Here is a 20,240-nt window from a genome sequence, read left to right as displayed (position 1 = left end):
CTCCCGCCTCTGCCTCCTACTTATGCCCCCTCTCCCTGGGGCGGAGCCCATGGAGAGAGAGGCCTTTAGCCCAGGGAGGTGAGGAGTGAAGGGTAGCAGCCCAGGCACCTGGGTGGGTGAGATGCCTTGGGTGGGTGGAAGGTGGGGGAGGGGGAGGTTTCCCCATCTCAGCTTGTTAACTGCCATGTGACAGCAGCAAGGGTGTGTGGGCTTTGGAGTTGAGCCAGTTCAAATCCTGGGGTTTTCCCTCCTGAGGCACACACACTTGGGAAAAGCACCCTCTCAGACTTGGTCTTCTTGATTTAAAACTGGAGGGGATGCGCTGTTGTCACATGGAATTGTGATGAGGACAGGCAGTGACGAATGTCAAGCAGACAGCGTGGAGTAGGTGCTTGGGAAGTTAGTTCCCTGCTTTTCCTTTCTCAGGTTGGAGACTTCCTTCTGCTCTCCTGCCATCCATGCTTACCCTTCCTGTGGCTGGCCTGGCTTTGTCCTGGGGCCCTCCCCACACCCCTGGGGCAAGCTGTGTTTCTGCCCTGGAGGGTAGGTGGGCAGGTAGGTGACCTGGGCCAGGAAGCCAGGGGCTAGATCCATTGTAAGAGCTCTCAACATGTATATACTTAGGTTTTCAGGTAACAAGTAACTGGATTCTCTTCAGCTTAAACGGGAGTGGACAAGTCCAGAGAAGAGAAGGGTCTTTTCCAAGTCCACACAGCAAGTCGGGACAGGGGCTCCTGCCACTCTCCAGTCCCCCTAACCGCCCCCTTAGGAAATGAACACATTTCCAGCCCCGCCAGTTATGTCTTTGCAGAGTCCAGGAGGAATGGGGCTGAACATTGGCTCTTGGTTAGGGTCAGCAGCGTTCCCAGAAGCAGCAGTCAGTAAACATTTTTGGTGCCTTCTTAGAGTCTGGAATAGCCAGAGGTGTCTCAGTTTTTCCGCTTCGTGTGCACATTCTAGTGGAAGAAGAAGCTGGGGCCATCTTGATGCCTCCTCCAGGATCCAACCTGAGCTTTTGAAGAACTTAGATCCAGAGGGGCCAGAATGAAGTCCAATAAGCATTTTGCTTGTTGGTTTCTTCCCTGGTTGCTCCCCCTTCTCCCACCTTCAACCTAATGCTGGTTTTGTCTTCCCAAAGTTTAGCTGTTAGCCCTCGAATCCTTGCTTTGTCACAGACTTGACCAGGTTGCTGTCGGCAGCTCACCTAGCCCCTCAGAGGCTGGTCTTTCACCTGTATAGTAAGGATAATAATCTTGCAGGGAAATTGTTCACAGATGCATGTGAAATGCCTGCCTCCTGCACAGTAAGCTGTTCTCTGCCACCTACAGAAATGAACGCAAACTCCTTGTCTTGACATTGGAGGTCCTCCACCACGTGGCCCCAGTCGATCTCCTCGTCCTCATTCCTCGCCCACACTTCGACCACCCACTCACTGTTCCCGGAGAAGGCCTGTGTGTAATTTTCCGGCTCCGTATTTTACCTGTGCCTGCCCCCACCCCCGCCAAAGTTGCCTCCCCAATCCCCTGATGAAGATTTCCTCCCTCTGGTGAGATTGGGCTTAAAAGACCCAGCCCTCACAAAATGTGCCCTTGATCACATCCTCTGACATCTTTCATGTCATCTTTCTTCCCCACTAGGCCACAAGTGGCTCAAGAGTGATAATGGTCTGAATCATTGCTGTCCAGAGCGTTGCACGGCACAGATGACACTGAAATTTTGTTGATTTGAGTCGGTGTATAGTTCTTTCTAAGCTGAATCTTAGAGTAAGGTATCTTTGCATTGGTTGGTTTACTGATTGTTACAACCTGTGTACGGACAGCCCCCCCCCCCCCCGCCACCCACTGGCCCTGGACCTCTTCATGCCTCCTTCGGCTCTTTCCTATGTTCTCCCCTACCCTCCTCAGTGCAGCACCAGCACTCAGCTGTCCCTGTCCCCCCTCCCTATCCTCTGCTTCCCGGAGCCTCACCATCCAGACAGTGGAGGAGGGGTATTTTGGCTCCTCACCTCCCCATTTCTTTGAGGGCCTGAAGACAAGAAGCCCAGTGGCTGTCCAGCCTTCCAAGGTTCTACTGCCCATCTCTTTGGGGGACATGGATGAGAAGGGACAACATATAACAAAGGACAAAGGTCCTAGACACTCACAGTGTTCTTTGTCCTAGACCAGTGCTGTCCAATAATCCTTTCTGTGATGATGGAAATGTCCTATATTTGTGCTGTCCAGTATAGTAACCCCTAGCACATGTGGCTATTGGGCCCTTGAAATGTGGCCAGTATAACTGAGGAACTGATTTTTATTTTTTAATTTAAATAGAAATAGCCATGTGTGGGTGGTGGCTGCCATATTAGAGCAGGACAAGACCTTCAGGAGGGAACAGCCTGGCAGGGATAATGTCCACACCATATGATACTAAGTACAGGCCCAGAAGGGAGCAGAGTATGTGGGGGGGGGTACAAAGAAGGGGAAAACCCAACTTTGGGTGGCGGGATGGGTGAGCAAGGAGGGCACTGCCCCTTTAGCTGAGTCTTGAGTGGTAAGTAGGAATCACCCTGGTAAAGAAGGGCATTTGTCAGAGGGAGCAGGGTAGACAAGGGTGTGGAGGGAGGTATGTGAGTATGTGATTGTTAGTGGCATAGTGAGAAGGAATGGGAGAGGGAAGCCCAGGCGGCAGGCATGGCATATTCTCGAAGCCCAGAGGCTGGCAGGCAGTGTGCCCTCTTTCCTCTGTTGCCAACAGGTTTTTTTTCCCCCTAGTCTCCTGAGGACCTAAAGTATGACGTGGTGACACATTGAGCTACACAGCGTTCCCCACTGTAAAGTTACTGTTTTTCCCCTTATAATAAATGAGCATCTCATGGAGAGCAACATTGAGATTGTATAAATATCCCATTCTCCTCAAACTTTCACCCACCAGGATTCACTGATGCTTATCCAGATTGCCAAATGGTGATTTTCAATTCTTTTTAAAAAATATTTTATTTATTTATTTGACGGACAGAGATCACAAGTAGGCAGAGAGCCAGGCAGAGAAAGGGGAAGCAGGCTCTCTGCCGAGCAGAGAGCCTGATGCAGGGCTCTATCCCAGGACCTTGGGACCATGACCTGAGCCGAAGGCAGAGGCTTTAACCAACTGAGTCACCCAGGCGCCCCCAAATGGTGATTTTCAAATGCTATCATACTTTTGACATGGATTAGTTGACTTTCCACTGTAAGGGAGAGCTTTCCCCTCTTCTACAGGTATTTGTTTGTATCCTCATGGACTCTTGATTGTCTGTTGTATTTGATGGTTATAACACATTAGTATCATTCTTTATTATGGTGTTCAAAATGTCCCAGATTTGGCCAGCAGGAGGCTCTCTGGGAGCTGGCTTCTATGGCCTTTGGGCAAGTCTCCATTTTTTATTTTATTTTTTTTTTTTAATTTTTTTTTTATTTTAGCACTTCCTTGTTTTCTGGCACCACAAGATGCTCCAGGCCCATCATGCACTTTCTCTGCCCCAGACTTGGAATCAGCCACTTTTCCCAAGGACCCCTGGTTCTTTTTAGTAGAGAATAGCATTTAGGAAGCAAGATTTGGGCCAAAATTTCAGTGTTAGAGCTATGTTTTAAGAATTTACTTTTTTGCTTGGAAAAATTCTGAGCATCTGTTGATGATCATCTTACTCCATCCTTCCTTTAAGGACAACTTTCCCCTTTTCTCTCTTTTTATATATGTATATCAGTGTGGAGTCATGGATTTTTATTTCATTCTTCAATGAGTTAGAAATCCATTATAGTAATTCTTTTGGAATTATCGCTATTTTGAACATACTTTATTGTTCTGCATATAGATATATTCATGAATTCACACAGACACCTTGATACTTCGAAGAGGCTCTTTTAATAATCCAGGCTAGAGATAGTAAATGGCTCTCAGGGGAAGAGAAGATTAGAAAATGGTAGGGGGAGGAGGGGATGGATTTCAGAGCTATTCAGGAGTTAGAACTCACAGCTCATACTTACTTCAGAACTAGAGGGGACCCTATTTTGCAAATCAAAAAGTAAGGTACAGAGTCACTCTCATCCTGCCCGTTCAGAAGACATAGATGGGGGTGAATGTTGTGGAGAGGCCAGCTGAAGCTTCCAGTCACTGTTTTGCCTCGGCTCCATGCCAGACTCACTCTCCCAGGTGGGTGGGTGAAGCCAACCTAGCCCCCAGCCCATGGTGAGCTCCCTGGTGCTTTCCAATTCTTAACCAACCAACTGAGCCACCCAAGTGCCCCGGTGCTTTCCAATTCTTAACTCAGCAGTGCCCGGATCTAGGTTGATCTCCAGCAAGACCCAAGGGTTGGGAAAGGAGCCCGCTCCCTGAGCACCGCACTGGGGTTGGGGGGTGGGAGCGGGAAGCACCATCTGAGACTTTTACAGGCAGAATTGCGTAGCTGTCAGACAGACCTGGGTTTGAACTCCAGCTCTGCCCCTTACTAGCCATATGGTTCATACTTCTCTGAGCTTCAGTCCCCTTATGTGTAAAAGAGGGATAATCATACCTGTTTCATAGCTTTTGGTCCTTGATGAGTGGCAGTTATGGTTATCTCTAATCTTCATAACTACCCTGTAAGAAAGGGATTACAGAGCCTCTTTGGATAAATGAGAAAATCAAGGCTAAGGAAGAAGAGGTACTTGGCAGATCTCTGTTGGTGAATGTCAGCTTCAGGAAAGTGGGGACCATATCTGTCTTGGTCGCCATCATATTCCAGGGCTCAGAAAAGTGCCTGGTGCATAAGAGGAGTTTAATAAATATTTGTGAGTGAATGAATTAGATCTGACTGGCTTCAAAGACTCCGTGCAATTTACCTTTGCGCTTCCAAGATGGTGGGGCTGGTGTCTGGGCTAAGGCCATCAGAGAAGGCTATGGGATGTGTGGGCTGACCTGAGCCCCCAAACCTGGTCTTCTGACTCCTGATTCTTTGCTCTTCACTGAGCTGCATTTGATGGAGATGCTGAGCTGCCTTCAGCCTAGTATTTGGCAAATCTCCCACTTTCTGCATTCTCCTCACCCTTCTGCCTGGTCCTATTCCTGGTGAGAGCAAATGACAGGAAGAGCATTTGACCTGGAGGTAGCAACTTCCTGTGTAACAGTAGGGAAGTTGTTTAATCTTTCTATAATATAGTTCCTTGCCTACAGAATGGGTAAGTTAACCTACATCTTTCCTAAGACAAAGGTTAAGGGAAATTGCAAAGATTAATAAGGATTAAAGTAATTAGGCCTATCTGACACTAAGATGTGGGCTCCTACTGGTGTGTACTGCTCTATCAGATAAGATGTCTTCAGCTCCATCCCAAAGTAGGCAGAATGATGGACCTAACTGGGACATGTAGGTACAGTTATCTGTTCCTAATTCAAATGCACTCAAGCTTGTCACAGATGCTTAATATATACAGGAAGTATTTGCAAAATCAGATAGTGTATTTTCAGTCACTATATACTAAAGATGCTCAAAAATATACATTCATTTTTTCTTTTGTTTACTCAACATTTACTGCTTATGGTGACAAGTGCAAGGGATGTATAAAGCCACATGGTCCCTGCCCTTAAGGAATTCAGTCTGATGCACACAAAATAAGCATTTAATCAGCATGTATACATGTACTCTAATATGTGCACAGTAGGTGTTCAAATTGTATGCAATGGGCCCACAACCAAAGAATAACATCTTCGTCAAATGCTTCAGATGCCTGATGTCTGTGTGGGCAAAGTACTGGTCTGATACTCAAAGTAGTTGCAATAAAACTATTCAGAAACTGCTCAATGACCATACACACAATAGGAATAGATGTACACAAACTAGGTACTCAAATGCATATGACAGGGGTTATGCACAATAAATACAGCTCATGTACACATACGTTTTGTAAGTATGCTATAGGCTCACAAATGGTAGGTGTTTCATACAGTAGGCACTAGTAGGCAATAGGTAAATATGCTGTTGTTAAAACATCCAACAATCAAAATATATATACACTGAGGCCTGTTTTATAGGAGTCCGTTCTACAAATGTGCCCACAATAAAAGCTTCATACAGAAGAATTCAAAGTGTTCATTTTTTTAAAATGCTGACAATGACTTTTTGCGGAGTATGAATGGAAGCCCGACCTCTGAGAGGCCTCTACACATAACCTTGGATGAAATATGTATTTCCTTCTTCTCCTTGGGACCCAGAATTCTAAAAATCCATAATCCCCAGGGTTGGGGCAGCATCTTGCTTTCCTCCTTTCAAAGCCCCAGAGGTGTCAGCACCTAGAGCTGGGAGCTCCCTAAGTCTTTCCCAACATGCTTGCCAGCATAAGAGGTCCCTAGCAATCAGGCACCCAAAGCCATTTTTTGCATCCCACACCGGAAAGACCCAGAAGAAGAAAATGTTGGGGCGGGGCCCGCGCCAGAGCTGAGGTCATAGTGGGGGGAGCCAGTTTGGGCCCACCACCCACCAACGCCAGCTCCTCTTCCGGTCTGTCTTCATAACGCGCATGCGCACCACTGGCCTTTAAACGTGCGCCGCCGGTCCATCCGGAAAGAGGATCCGGCAGTTTAATTACAATTTTGCTCCTCCGCCGCCGAAGCGGACTATTTGCTCTCAGTCTGGGAGGTGCTTTTGAGTTCCCGCTTTCAAATAGGGAGCCTACACTTGCAGATTCAGCTCTCCCTACGGGATGAAAGTTTCCTAGGGCTTGGCCTCACGCAAGGTATACGACGCTCGGAGGGACACGCCGCGGAGGGATTCGGTTTGTTGTGGTGAGGGGAGGGGGGGGAGACGCTGACAAACCAAGATGGCGGCGGCGGCGATGAAGGCCGCGGCAGCTGGGAGGTAACTGGTGGTGGAGGCTGCGGTAGCTGGGAGGCAGCGGCAGAGTTTGGAAGAAACGGAGCAGGACGAAGAGGCGGTAGCAGTAGCGCCAGCCTGAGCCTTCCAGAGCGCGACAGCTACACGCCCCCCAAGGCCCTCGGCGGGCGGCGGCCGCCCCGCTTAGGGCCTAGTCCCCGAGCAGTGCCTCGGCTTCATACAGTGGCGTCCGCCATGAGTCCGTAAGGGTGGTCCGAGCCCTCCAGTCCTAGGGCCCACCATGGAGCCGGGGTCAGACGACTTCCTGCCGCCGCCGGAGTGCCCGGTGTTCGAGCCTAGCTGGGCCGAGTTTCGAGACCCTCTAGGCTACATCGCGAAAATCAGACCCATCGCTGAGAAGTCGGGCATTTGCAAGATCCGCCCACCCGCGGTAAGGCCCGGGGTTTGTGGTCTCCCCCGCGAGGCTGGGGATGAAGAAGTAGGGTAGCTGGCTGAGAGCTCTGGGGCGGAGGGCATCTCGAGGTGTGGGGAAATGGGGTGGCTGGGACCGCGGTGGATGTGTTGCGGGGTCGGAGAAAGGATGATGGGGCCAGGGGCCCTCGCGTGGTGTAAGGCCCCCTAGGCACTTGGGGGTCAAAGACCCACCCTCACTTCCATTCCGCCTTTTAGATTCATCCCTGGTAAGGTTCAAAACAGGGATGCCTGGTGGGCCTGGTTGAGTTTAGAGAGGTACCTGCACATCTCCTAGTTACTCCGGACCACCCAGGTCAAGGCTGCACTGAATAAGGCCATTTTTCCGTTTATTGTCATCACTTTCCTTAAGGCAGGCCATGTGGTGTAGTGGAAAGATCATAGCTGTAAAAGGAGACAGACTTGAGTTCAAAATTCCACTGTGCAGCTTACCACTTGTGTGACCTTGGACCAGTAACTTAATCTTTCTGAGCCTGTGAAATGAGTCCCATGAATGGTTATTTTGAGAATTGGATTAAACTAGGTAGAGTCTGTGTGTGGTAGGCGCTAGGTAAGTGGTAATTATTGTGACTGCGAAGGTGTTTGATGTGGTCATTGGTTTGCTTCTCTGTGGGTTGACTCATATTTACTCACACCCTGCCAGAACAATCCATCTATGATAATGTCATGGCAGATCAGTCAGGAAATCAGGCTCACAGGGAATGCTCTATCTGGCTCCCCTGAGATAGGTTTAGGGAATTGTCCCCTTCTTTTCCTAGTTGAAGGCAATATCTTTCCCTACAAATCACCCCTCAGACTTGACTTCTGTGGATAGGCTTAAGCCAGTCAGCTTGTCAGCGGGGTATGAGTCCTACTCAGAAGATTTGTACTGTGTTCTGTCCCAGGATGTAGCCGGTCCTGGAGGATAGGGGTTCTTGGACTCCCAGAAACAGAATGGAGCTATGGAAGTCTGTCTCCTTTAGAACACTTGATTCCCAGAGGTCAATGACAAAGGGCATATCTTTGTTCCTATGCCTGGCTTCAGGCCGCAGGAACTCCCCCCAAGGGCTAGGATAGGCTGCCACCTTGCTGGCATGGAGGAGAAATGATGATATGCGTTGTTCCGTCACCACTTGGGGTTCCAAAGGCAGGAATTGAGTTTGAAACAGGGTGTTTTTGAGTGGGTGTCTCCTGTCTGAAGAGGGATGGGAGGCCTTACTGCCACCTGAGGAGGGCACCGCAGGCCTCCTTTATCCAGCTTGGTGTTTTCCGGTGTTCAGTCACAGATGTAGGCTAGTTTCAAATGGATCTCCTCAGAGGTGTTGGGTAAGCTCATTTTTTCCTAGTTGGAGCCTGGCCACAAATTTCTGAGGTAACGTTGTTCATAATGAAGGAGTGAAATTAGGTAATGAGAAGTCAAGAAGGCTAGCAGAAAGGAGAGGCTGGAGTCCTGGGCAGCCTCAAGGAGGTACTCCCTGGAGTGGTCTAGGAGGCCTCTGGAACAGAAGTGTATCTGACATAGGGGGTGGCTGAGGCCTGTATTTCCATGTTTCTGTCTTGGACTTAATGGGCAGGCTTTGTGTAGGTGTTGTTACCCTTCCTTGTGGGACCAGGAAGGGGAACAGTGACATGTCCCAAGCACATGAGTGTGTGTGTGTGTGTGTGTGTGTGTGTGTGTGTGTGTGTTAGTGTTAGAGAGAGAGAGAGACCTGCAGGGGGCCATCTTTTGTTGTGCTTCTTGTCTCTACCTCAATAGTGTGCTTCCCTCCAATACAGGAGAGCTGGTCTCTGGTTTTGTTGTTTTTTTTCCTCCTGTAGGGCTGCTCCTACGCCACCTTTAGGCAGCCAGGCCTTCTAGCTGGAATTTGAAGCACTTGCCCAAATGATCCTTGGGCCCAGAATGGGAAAGTGTGTGTATGGGTGGGTGCTTGGAAATTGGAGGTTTGCCAGAGGAAGGTCGATTTGGGTTTTGAGTTGTTAGACGGTTTACTGCTAGTCTTGGAGAAAATGGGTGGGAGGAGAGTGTTGGTACCCTGGAGGAGACCCAGGGGATCTTGGAAGGGCCTTGCTTCAGGCATCAGGTAGCCAACTTTTTAAAATCACCATCCTGATAATACTGGTGTATTTGGCACACAGGTGTATGATGAGAGAGCTCGCAGGTCCTGGGGAGGTGTGCTGGACCTTCCCCAGCTATCTGTTGCACCCACAGCTCCTGCTCTAGGTTTTATTGTTTCTTGTCACATTGCTTGATGATATACTTATCTAGAACTTGATTCAGCAGGAAAGAAGGGTGCCTGGAATTTTGGGTTTGAGTACCTTTCCACCTGCACTAAGGGGTGTGCGCTACTCCTGGGTGGCAAGAGGGCACAGGGAGCTTGTCTGAGCTTGAGCCATACCATTTTAGTCTTTTCTCTCTCTCTCTCTCTCTCTCTCTCTCCTTTTTTTAATTTACCCGTGCTCCACTGAGCCTCAGGTGTTTGTTGCAAACCTGCTTCAGCTGGGGGTTAGCGGGGAGTATGTGTGCATGCAAGTATGAATCCTCTGGCCCTTTTCTAAAAGTGTGTGTGCAGAAGAGGCCAACAGCTTTTTCTTTTCTTTTATTACTGCCCGCTTCCATATGTATGCATGTGTGTGTGTATGAATACTGGTGTTGTGCAAAGAGCTTTGGACTGGAGGTCAGAAGACATGGGTTCTTGGCTGTGCCACTAAATCAGCATGTGATTTTAGAGAAATCACATTTCTTTGGGCCTCACTTTCCCCATTCGTAAAATGAGGGCATTGGTCTGGGTTACTCTAGGTTCTTTTTACCACTCCAGCAGGAACCGGGGCTCTGAGGAGGAGGGGACTGCATAGGAGGTTCTGGGGGAAAGGGCATCAGTGAGGGGCTCCCCACAGCCACCCTTTGGGTAGGACACAACAAGCGCCAACCTGGCAGAGCAGAGTCACCCCCCCCACTTCCATTATTTTTCCCTGACTTCCTTCCTCCTCCCCACATTCTCCCATTCTTTGCCACTACAGTTGGCTGTTCCATCACTAACCCTACCCCCACCCACCCCCACCTCTTCCTGTACTGGGCAGGTATTTGAGAGAGGAACCACAGGAAGCCTTCCAGACTGGGTGAGTGATGCAGATTCTTGCTTTTCCCTGCAGTGTTTATCTCTGGCCCTTTAAACTGAGAGAACAGACATTAAAGGCTCAAGCCTTTAAATCTTGTTGAAATCAGAGCCACCCAGTGTGTGCGGGGTCAGCTTAAGATACCAAGTCTTAAGGACAACTCCTTTGGATAGCATTTCCATTTGAAAACGAGTTTAATTTTTCATCTCAGTCTTATGAGGAGGAAGCTACAACAGGTGTTCATATTCCCACCTTACAGATGAGAGAACAAGCTTAGAAGGGTAAAAATCCCATAGCTCATAAGTAGCAGAGCTGGAACATGAACCAAAGTCGTCTTCTTTTTTTTTTTAAAGGTTTTATTTATTTATTTGACAGACAGAAATCACAAGTAGGCAGAGAGGCAGGCAGAGAGACGGGGGGAGGCAGGCTCCCTGCTGAGCAGAGAGCCCGATGCGGGGCTCGATCCCAGGACCCTGAGATCATGACCCGAGCCGAAGGCGGAGGCTTTAACCCACTGAACCACCCAGCCGCCCCAAACCAAAGTCTTCTGACTCCAGATCCTTTGTGCTTAACAGTACCTCCAGCCTGTGTCCTATAGCACATGCCTGGGGGACGAGGAATTAATGTGGATGTAGGGAGAGTTTGGAGCCAACTGTTTTGGGCTCCATACCTCTCTTTCTTGAAATCCTGGCACTGTACTGTTGGGAGGGACTTGGGAGAAATTTCCCAGGACATGTGCTTGTGGCATTGAGTGTGGGCTTGAGGGGCGGGTAGTGCCCTGTTGTGAGTTCTGGGGAGTGGGTAGTGCGTTGGGTGTTTGCCAGGTTAAAGGGTCTGAGGTGACCAGAGGTCTCATGGTCTGATGGGATGCTGAGCTGCTTGTGGTACCCTCAGGTCTTACACTGTGCTGGAATAACCCAACTCCCTCTCCCCTCTGTAACCTCCCAGGACTGGCAGCCACCATTTGCTGTAGAAGTGGACAACTTCAGGTTTACTCCCCGAATCCAGAGGCTGAATGAACTAGAGGTGAGAAGACTAGCAGCTAGTGGCGGGGTTGGGTGAATGGATACCTGAGCTCTGATCCCACTTCCCCATTCCTTCTCGGGCTAAGGTACTTTACCCAACCGATCTTTATTCTCTCTTCTGTGAAGTTGCATGGAGGTCATAGAGGAAGCTTTAGAGCTCTGAATATAACCCAAGAGCAGGAGCATTTAGCATCTCCAGTTTGATAGCTCAAAGACTGGGCATGTCCGTTTCCCTAAAGGTTTGTTACTTCTGAAGCTCTCCTGCCAGCTAACCTACTGTACCTGAGTCAACAAAGGGAAACAGGTTGGCTAGGCCTTTCTTGGCCAGCTGAATGTGGCCTCATGATCCATTTCATCCACAGCCCTGTGCTTCCTACCTTCCTTCTATGCGGCTTGATAAGGTGGGATGTGAGGTGGATGGGCAGGAACAACACAAGAACTGGTCTGTATGGAGGCTAAAATGGTTATAAATTTGAACCGGGGTCAGGCAGGTAGGCTTTTCCCTCTCCCTTTTGTTCTGTACAGGAAGTCCTGGCCCTTCGCATGGATAAATGAGGTTCTCCACTAAAGGCCTGAGAATGCTCTAGGGTCATAAGAGTGGGTCTTTTGAAGCCAATTCCAGGGAAGATCCTGGAGTTTCCTACAGAAGATGTAGTTTAGAAGTTTGCTTCCGCCTTTCTGCCTTATTGTTACATATCCACGAACCCTACCAGATGTCCTGGGGAGGGGGCATATTAGGCCAAACTGGAAACCCATGACCTTGAGGCTTACTTGTTTCTAGACCACTGTTCCTCAGCCTTGATACTATTGACATTTTGGCCCAGATAATTCTTTGTCATGGAGGGGCTGTCCTGTGCATTTTAGGATGTGTATCAGTATCCCTGGCTTCCTTCCACCTATTTGATGCCCGTAATACCTTTTCCCAGTAATGGCAACCAAAAATGTCTCCAGGCATTGCTAAATGCCCCTGTGGGGGTGGGGTGGGGTGGACACAATTGTTCCCCTCATTGAGAACCACTGTTTTAGAGTCAGTCTATGTGCTGCCCTGGTCAGAGCAAAAATCTTCTCATGAAGAGGGTATAAGTTTCTTGAAATGGATCTGACCAGATCTGTGGGGTTACAGCCAGTGCAAGATGTCACCTAGCATGGGACAAGAACAGGTTTTCTAGAGATACTGTGCTGGCTAATGATGGGGAAGAGCAGGGATGAGGCCGAGATTGGAAAGCTAAGGGGTTAAAGTAGAGGGAGTAGAGTTCTTGGCCTCTTCCAGGTTCTGACAGCTAAATAGCCATAGGTTGTTTTTTCTACATACAGACCTTAGTTTTCCCAATCTATGATCTAAAATTGTTTCTGTTCCTCTCATAGGATCTGAGCAAGGTAGTGAACGGTAATGACTTCCTCTCGTTCTTCCTAGAATCAGGCCCTCTGACCCGTGCAAGGTGGTTCTAGACTTGGGACCTTGGGGAGCCTTTCTTGGGTCAGTGAAGTTTGAGGGAAGCATGATACATGCCTTGTTCCCAGGATCCTCGGCCCACATTGGGTCCTGGGTTGGCCAGGTGCTAGTGCTGCTCTGGTACACTTATCTCTTAGTTCTTTAGTAGGTACTCAGCCTTCAGCTACCATGGGACAAGTTTCGTGGTGCGTAAGAAGAGGTAAATGTGCTTTTTTGGACCTTCAATCTCTGAAACATGCCTAGAGCTTAGATGCAGTTTTGGAGGTTCCAGAGGACCTTCACTGTCTCTCTTGTAAGTTCACCCTTCTGGAGTAAGCAGTTATTTCATTTCCTTTTTATAATCAGAAGATGGAGGTCCAGAGGCTGTACAGCAAATCAGTAGTAGGAAATAGCCAAAACTTAAGTTATTTGACATTCAGATCTCTTGGTATCTGCTCTGTGACTTAAGAAAGCAGAGGCTCTCTGTAAAAGAGATGATGATACTCATACAGCCCTGTCAGAGAGCTTGAGAGGGTGTGCATGTAAGGTCCCAACCTTCTCTGTGTTGGGACCTTGGGCTTATACTGTTGACTAGAAGGTGGCAGAGATGAGAGGTAGGCAGGCTAAGCACTGTCTAGAGTTTGGGACCCGTTTCACTGGGAGAGGCCCTGGATGGTGGGCTGCTCTGTACCCTTTCTCCTCTCCTAAGAATAGGCCAGAAGACAAGGGTTACGTGGAGGGGGAGGCCAGCATCTTTGAGCCATTTCTTTTCCAGGCCCAGACAAGAGTGAAGCTGAACTACTTGGACCAGATTGCCAAATTCTGGGAAATCCAGGGCTCCTCCTTAAAGATTCCCAATGTAGAACGACGGATCTTAGATCTCTACAGCCTCAGCAAAGTAAGAAAAGGCTTTTCTCAAGCCCCTCCCCACCCCTTAATGTGTTTTGTACTCTGGGGGCTCCCTTGGTTTGGATATTAGAGCTCTACACTGCAGTGGAAGGGGCACACACAGCCTCATAACACATGAGATGTCATCGGAACTTCTTGGCATCTCTTACTGCAGTGGTGGTGGTAGGAGGAGGGGATAGCCTCCAGTGAGGTGAGGGGCTGGAATTGTCCTCATCACCCTTTCCTCGGGCCTTCACCCTTACGTACATACACACAGCACATCCACATCCCTTCCTCCTTGTCCCTGCAGATCGTGGTGGAGGAAGGTGGCTATGAAGCCATCTGCAAAGACCGTCGGTGGGCCCGGGTAGCCCAGCGCCTCAACTACCCACCAGGCAAAAACATTGGCTCCCTGCTACGCTCCCACTATGAACGCATCGTTTACCCCTATGAGATGTACCAGTCTGGAGCCAACCTGGTGGTAAGGATGCCAGGCTGGGATGGAAGAAGGCTTTCCCCCAGACCAGATGCAGATCTCTCATACTTGCTCTTAATGGAACTGGTTCAGTGGGCCGGAGACCTGGGAGCTAGACTCTATCCTTTTCTAGTAGTGCTTATTCTCTTTCCATGCTGCCCAGGGTCAGAGGTCCTAGAGTTACCTGCAGGGCCAGCCTACTATCCAGTATGTGACAAGGTCATAACTGATAAGGAATTCCAAGGAGGGAGAGACATTCTGGGCTACAGAGGTCTGGAAAGAGATGGCATCTGATTTAGTTATGAAGATGCTTGGGAGGAGGTGGTTTGAAGGTGGAATGACATAAGCAAAGGCAAGAAGAATTCTCAAAGTGTGTGCTGGTATCCCTGGTAATGACCAGTGGAACAGGGCCTCTTGTTGTGGGTCAGGTGAGTGCAGCCACAGCTTTTTTTGCCATTGGTTAGGGTTAGAGGGATGGCATCGTTGGGGGCTGTGGCCCCATATCCTGAGCCTTACTCCTCACTTGTCTCCAGCAGTGCAACACGCGTCCATTTGATAATGAGGAAAAGGACAAGGAATACAAACCCCACAGTATCCCCCTTCGACAGTCTGTGCAGCCTTCCAAGTTCAATAGCTATGGCCGGCGGGCAAAGAGGCTGCAGCCTGATGTGAGTACTTCTTACTCAGAGCTTTGAGGGTGGGAGTCCACGAAGTTCTGACCAAAGTTCTTTAACCTGTTTCACTCTCCCTTCTGTTCTCTGAGTTCTGAGCAGTAGTGTGCCCCCTCTTGCTTCACTCTTGCTCTTTCCTTCACCCTCAGCTGAGTTTCTGAGTTGGATCTTGATCTGCTCATACAGTATCTTTTGTGTGTCTGCCCTTTTTTGCCTTTCTTGTTCTTTCTGGACTCACTCTGCTTCTGGGGTAGACCTCTTTCTCCCTATACCTATATCCTAACTTCAGGTAGAAGCTTATGTGCGAGGCATTGTTCTAGGCACTGGGGATGCAACAGAGAACAAGATAGACATTGTCCCTGGGCTCACCAAAGCATGTCATTTAGTAGATCGTATTAGTCACTGCCATTTATTGGTAGTGCCACACACTATTAGATGTCTTTCTATATGTTATTCCCAAAATGCTCTGTAAACTTTGTAAGGGAGGAGTTAATATTCTTATGTTACAGTTGGTAAAACTGAAATTCCACCTTAATTTCTTTCCAAGAGGGCTAATGGGGGAGCTCACTTAACCCTAATCTCCAAAAGGAGCTCTGAATTCTTGCCCAGGCCTGCCTCTGCCTCCTGGCATGAGCCCAAGTGGTATATAGTCCAAGCTATTGTTCTTTTAATATGGGGCAGTTTGCATCAGATAGCAGATTTGATTCATTTCCTTTTTCCCTCCCAGCCGGAACCCACGGAGGAAGACATTGAAAAGAATCCAGAGCTGAAGAAGCTGCAGATCTATGGGGCAGGCCCCAAGATGATGGGCCTGGGCCTCATGGCCAAGGATAAGACCCTGCGGAAGAAAGGTAAGGCCTGACAGGCTGGGGCAGTGTGAAGGATGGCCTCACCTGGGGAGAGGAGGCGGGGCCCTGACTGTTCTAGACCTGTGCTTTAGAGCCCCTCTTCCCTCTCCCAGATAAGGAAGGGCCTGAGTGTCCCCCCACCGTAGTGGTGAAGGAGGAGTCAGGCGGGGATGTGAAGGTGGAGTCAACCTCACCTAAGACCTTCCTGGAGAGCAAGGAGGAGCTGAGTCACAGCCCAGAGCCCTGCACCAAGATGACCATGAGACTGCGGAGGAACCACAGCAATGCCCAGTTTGTAAGGACCCAGCCCTGACTTCTTAATGCTCTGCTTCTCATCCCTTCAGCGAGCATTTCCCCAGCATGGCTCTGGACCAGGTTGCATTAAGCAGAAAAGTGGGCCTGCTGGGCCCTGCCCTCAGGTAGCTCACTTAATTGGGGAAACAAGGCCAACTCACAAGGAAAATGGAACAAAGGACAAGAAAGGGTGATCAAGTGCTGTCAACAGGAAGTGCTGGAAGGGTCCAGAGAAGGAGGCTCCCTCCATTGCTTCAGGATAAAGGCTAAGCTCCTCATTACCATGCATGATCCAGTCCCTGCTGACCTCTAGCCTCATTCCCCAGCACTGCCCACCTCACTCCTCTGCTATAGCCACACTGAACTACTTGTAGGTATGTTCATTTTTTCCCCTGAGATGCGCCATGCTCTTTCTTTCCCCAGTCCCTTTGCACCTGCTGTTTCTTCCACCTGGAAGACTTTTCCCAGTGCTCTGCCCCATTGCCAAACTCAGTTGGCCTTCAGATTCCAGTCAGTTTCAGATGTCATTGTCAAGTGTCAAATTTTCAGTGAAGTTCTTCCTCAAGGCTGTCCCTCCTTATCTCCAGCTGATTTGAGTGCTCTCTTCTCTAGGCTCCCCTAGTACCCTCTGCGAGCTGGTATTGGCAGTTTCCATGTTACCTTTTAATTTTTATGAATATGTATCTCTGGAGTACTTTGTGCTTTTTGAAGGCAGATGCGTCTTATTCATTGCTGTACTTCAGAGTCTAGCATAGCGTTGAACACATAAGTGCTCAGTGTTTATTGAATGAATAAAAATGGGAGATTTCATGACTGCATGATAAAGACTGCTCTCACAGCTCTACCAGTTTATTTGGGGAGATGGTACATGCATACAGTTAAGCTCCCGAAAAAGCACGACTCACCCATAATGGGGCTGTGAATGATCTAGCCAGCAAGCTTGATGGGTTTCTGACAGAAAGCTCTGTGGACTAGGGTACTGCTTGGAGGACAGTTTGAAGGCTGGACAGAGCTTCAGTTGATGAACTGTTGCCTCCTTTTCCTGGCAGATCGAGTCATATGTGTGCCGGATGTGTTCCCGAGGGGATGAAGATGACAAGCTTCTGCTGTGTGATGGCTGTGATGATAACTACCACATCTTCTGCCTGCTGCCTCCTTTGCCTGAGATTCCCAAGGGTGTCTGGCGGTGCCCGAAGTGTGTCATGGCGGTAAGCCCTTCCTAGCCCTAGTTCATGGCTACCTCAGAGGATATTCTTGCCTGCCTCCATGAGGCCTTACTGACAGCAACTTCCCAGCTCAGCCCTGGTTTATGTTTTGGGTCCCTGGAGTGGGGCTAGGCTAGGCAGAGTTTAGGGAGAAAGAATAGGAGACATAGCCTTTATTTATGTCCCCTGGGAGACCCCAGATTACCTGGGGAGGTGAGAGTCATTGAACAGATTGTATGCCGACGTGTAGTCAGATGCTAAATTATGTGTTAGAAATTCTGAGGCATAGAAGTTCAGAGGAGAGGAAAATGATTAAGGGTAGTAATCAGGGAAGGTGTCAGGAATGAGATTTGGAGGATTGGAATAGGGAGAAAAATCGTTCTTTTGATTTCCAAGTTTTTTATTCTTTGTTTTATTTAGAAAGCTTGGAAAAGAGACAAATCACCTATCATTTCATCACCTAGAGACAACTGTTGTTAATAGTCTGGTGTATTTTCTTCTCATCTTTTTGTTGTTGCATATATATAACAATCTTTAACCAGTTTAGGCTTTTACTTTGTATTTTCATTTGCTATTTTATAATTATTTTTGTCTATCATTGCATTTATTCATGGGTAGTGATTCGTTTTTCTTGGGGGGACTATCATACGAGTATAATACTTAGTTTTCCTTTTGTTTTGATTATTTGATTAAGTTTGCAGTGGTGCAGGCTTTAACTAGAAGAGTGGGCAGACCTTGTAACCTTGGGGATGGGGCATGCTGGAGCAGGGGTATTTTGGGAGGACATACTTAGGGCAAGAGGGGCAGTCGGGAGAGCATCTGAAGTTTCAACAGCGAGGGATAAGAGGCTCCGTAAGTCTGCCAGGTCCGATTCATGAGCTTCCTTCCCTCCTTCATCCAAATTCTGGTGCTCATTTGCATTTCTCTGGAGAACAGATGTTGATGGTCTCTTGTCTTATGTTAGGGACTCATCTGTGGTCCTAGAGACCAGCTGCGTGCACATGCGTGCACATGCACACACACACACACGGCTGAGGAAAGAGATCAGGGTGGTGCATAATGGCCTTGGAAGTGGTGGAAATCCCTTCAGGGAGGAGTGTGGACACTAACAGTATGATAGACAGTGAAGGCTGTCAGCTGTACTTGGCTCTCTGTAAGTGGTTGAGGGCCAGTGAACCAGATCGACATTGATTTTATTCAGACATGAGTGAGTCTGTCTAACTCTGGGATACATAAAGCTCTCCTCTAAAACCATGAACCTCAGTGTAGTCTCACATTCTGCCTTCCGAGACCATCTAAAGAACAGGAATAGTGTAGGATTTAACAGTGTAGAAGCTGATGCCTTTGACTACCATTCTCTGAGCTATTAGAATATTCAGTGCCATTTCCCCAGGCTTGTAGTTGCAGTCTGGGCATAAGAAAACTTTCTTAGGCATTTTAAACTTTTGGGGGCATAAGAAAACATTCCGTAGGCAGTTTAAACTCCCAGTTTTAGCTCAAGAGGAAACAACAGTGGCAGAAGAGCATAGCATAGCATATTTAAGTCAGAGGTCACGGTTTTGATAGTAAAGTCCTAAAGGAAGAGAAGAGCAAAAGAATGACAGCAGTGCATGTGGGGAATGAAAAGACTAATTAAGCTGAAGCGCTGGGAGAAAAAGGTGGAGCTATAGTGAGGCCTGCTTCCAGGGCCTTGAGTGCAGACCTTGGGCTGTTCTTCCTCCCCGCTTCCCCATATTCCAGCTTTGTTTTTAAGGATTCTCCACCTCTGTGCCCTCTGTCTTGGTGATGTGTTCTCCTTTGGGTTTCAGGAGTGTAAGCGGCCCCCTGAAGCCTTTGGCTTTGAGCAGGCTACCCGGGAATACACTCTGCAGAGCTTTGGCGAGATGGCTGACTCCTTTAAAGCTGATTACTTCAACATGCCCGTGCACGTAGGTGATGGAGGGCTGGGGTAGCATCAGGGCTAGGGTCATAGGTGTTGGTGCCTGATGGGCTTAGCTCTTCTGGGTCACTGGAGCCAGGATGTGATGGGCCACGGTCATCTGCTACCCCTGTTCCTCAGATGGTGCCTACAGAACTCGTGGAGAAGGAGTTCTGGCGGCTGGTGAACAGCATTGAGGAAGATGTGACTGTTGAATATGGGGCTGACATCCATTCTAAAGAATTTGGCAGTGGTTTCCCTGTCAGTGACAGTAAGCGGCACCTAACCCCCGAGGAGGAGGTGAGTGGATGATTCGTGGTTATATGTCAGCTGTGTGCACTTTGGCAGGTCATTTAGTATCTCTGTTGGGTTGGGGTAATTATGCCCTCTTCCCACAGCTGCTCTGAGATTTAGATAAGATGGTATATGTAAAAAAACACGGTCTGGTATCTGGCATGGCATCTCTAGCCACGAGATTGGCTATTTCTTTGTAGGGTGGGGTTAGTATCTACCTTACAAATTTGTTGTTAAGCGTTAAATGAGTAGGTGTATGAAATACTTGCCAGGGAGCCTGGTTTATTCATAAGAAGTAGACTAGTATTGTATGTGCAGGAAAAAATGAGGGTCCAGGCCTACCTCCAGAGAAGGGGGCATTTTGGTCCAGAGCAGGGCTTATAGCTTGCAGGTATTTTGGTGAGTTGAGATCTGTAAAACTCCCTAAAATTGAAGGGAATTGGAATTTTGTGTGTATGCATTTGGTGGGTGGGGGTGGGTAGGAGGTGGAGAACATCTGTAATATTTCTCAGATGTGTGAAAGGTCTGGGACCTCAAAATTAAGGTTCCCTGGGCCAAAGATCTCAGCTTCTTAACATAACCTTCATCCCCTTTCCACAAATACCCAACCTGACAGGAGTATGCCACCAGTGGTTGGAACCTGAATGTGATGCCAGTGTTGGAGCAGTCTGTACTGTGCCATATCAATGCGGATATTTCTGGCATGAAGGTGCCCTGGCTGTATGTGGGCATGGTGTTCTCAGCCTTTTGCTGGCATATTGAGGATCACTGGAGTTACTCCATTAACTACCTCCATTGGTGAGCGG

The 20,240-nt window shown here is 48.5% G+C and overlaps 1 protein-coding gene across 7 annotated transcripts in view; it reads left to right on the top strand.

Moving 5' to 3' along the window:
- Positions 1–6,594: 6,594 nt before the first annotated feature.
- Positions 6,595–20,240, top strand: part of KDM5C (lysine demethylase 5C) — a 32,376-nt gene continuing 18,730 nt past the window's right edge. For 4 of the 7 annotated variants that reach the window (XM_032329683.1, XM_032329685.1, XM_032329681.1 and 1 more), the window contains exons 1-11: positions 6,596–7,250; positions 11,333–11,410; positions 13,617–13,739; positions 14,040–14,210; positions 14,738–14,872; positions 15,603–15,726; positions 15,837–16,018; positions 17,067–17,225; positions 19,031–19,150; positions 19,282–19,440; positions 20,051–20,232. In XM_032329683.1, coding sequence (XP_032185574.1) covers positions 7,101–7,250; positions 11,333–11,410; positions 13,617–13,739; positions 14,040–14,210; positions 14,738–14,872; positions 15,603–15,726; positions 15,837–16,018; positions 17,067–17,225; positions 19,031–19,150; positions 19,282–19,440; positions 20,051–20,232 — 1,583 coding nt within the window. In that variant the 5' untranslated portion in view covers positions 6,596–7,100. Of the gene's footprint in view, positions 7,251–11,332; positions 11,411–13,616; positions 13,740–14,039; positions 14,211–14,737; positions 14,873–15,602; positions 15,727–15,836; positions 16,019–17,066; positions 17,226–19,030; positions 19,151–19,281; positions 19,441–20,050; positions 20,233–20,240 lie in introns of all 7 variants that reach the window. The other 3 variants (XM_032329680.1, XM_032329684.1, XM_032329682.1) reach the window with 3 other exon arrangements.

Source organism: Mustela erminea, chromosome X (assembly GCF_009829155.1).
Source record: "Mustela erminea isolate mMusErm1 chromosome X, mMusErm1.Pri, whole genome shotgun sequence".
Lineage (NCBI taxonomy): Eukaryota > Metazoa > Chordata > Mammalia > Carnivora > Mustelidae > Mustela > Mustela erminea.
This window is presented reverse-complemented; position numbering and strand designations above follow the sequence as displayed.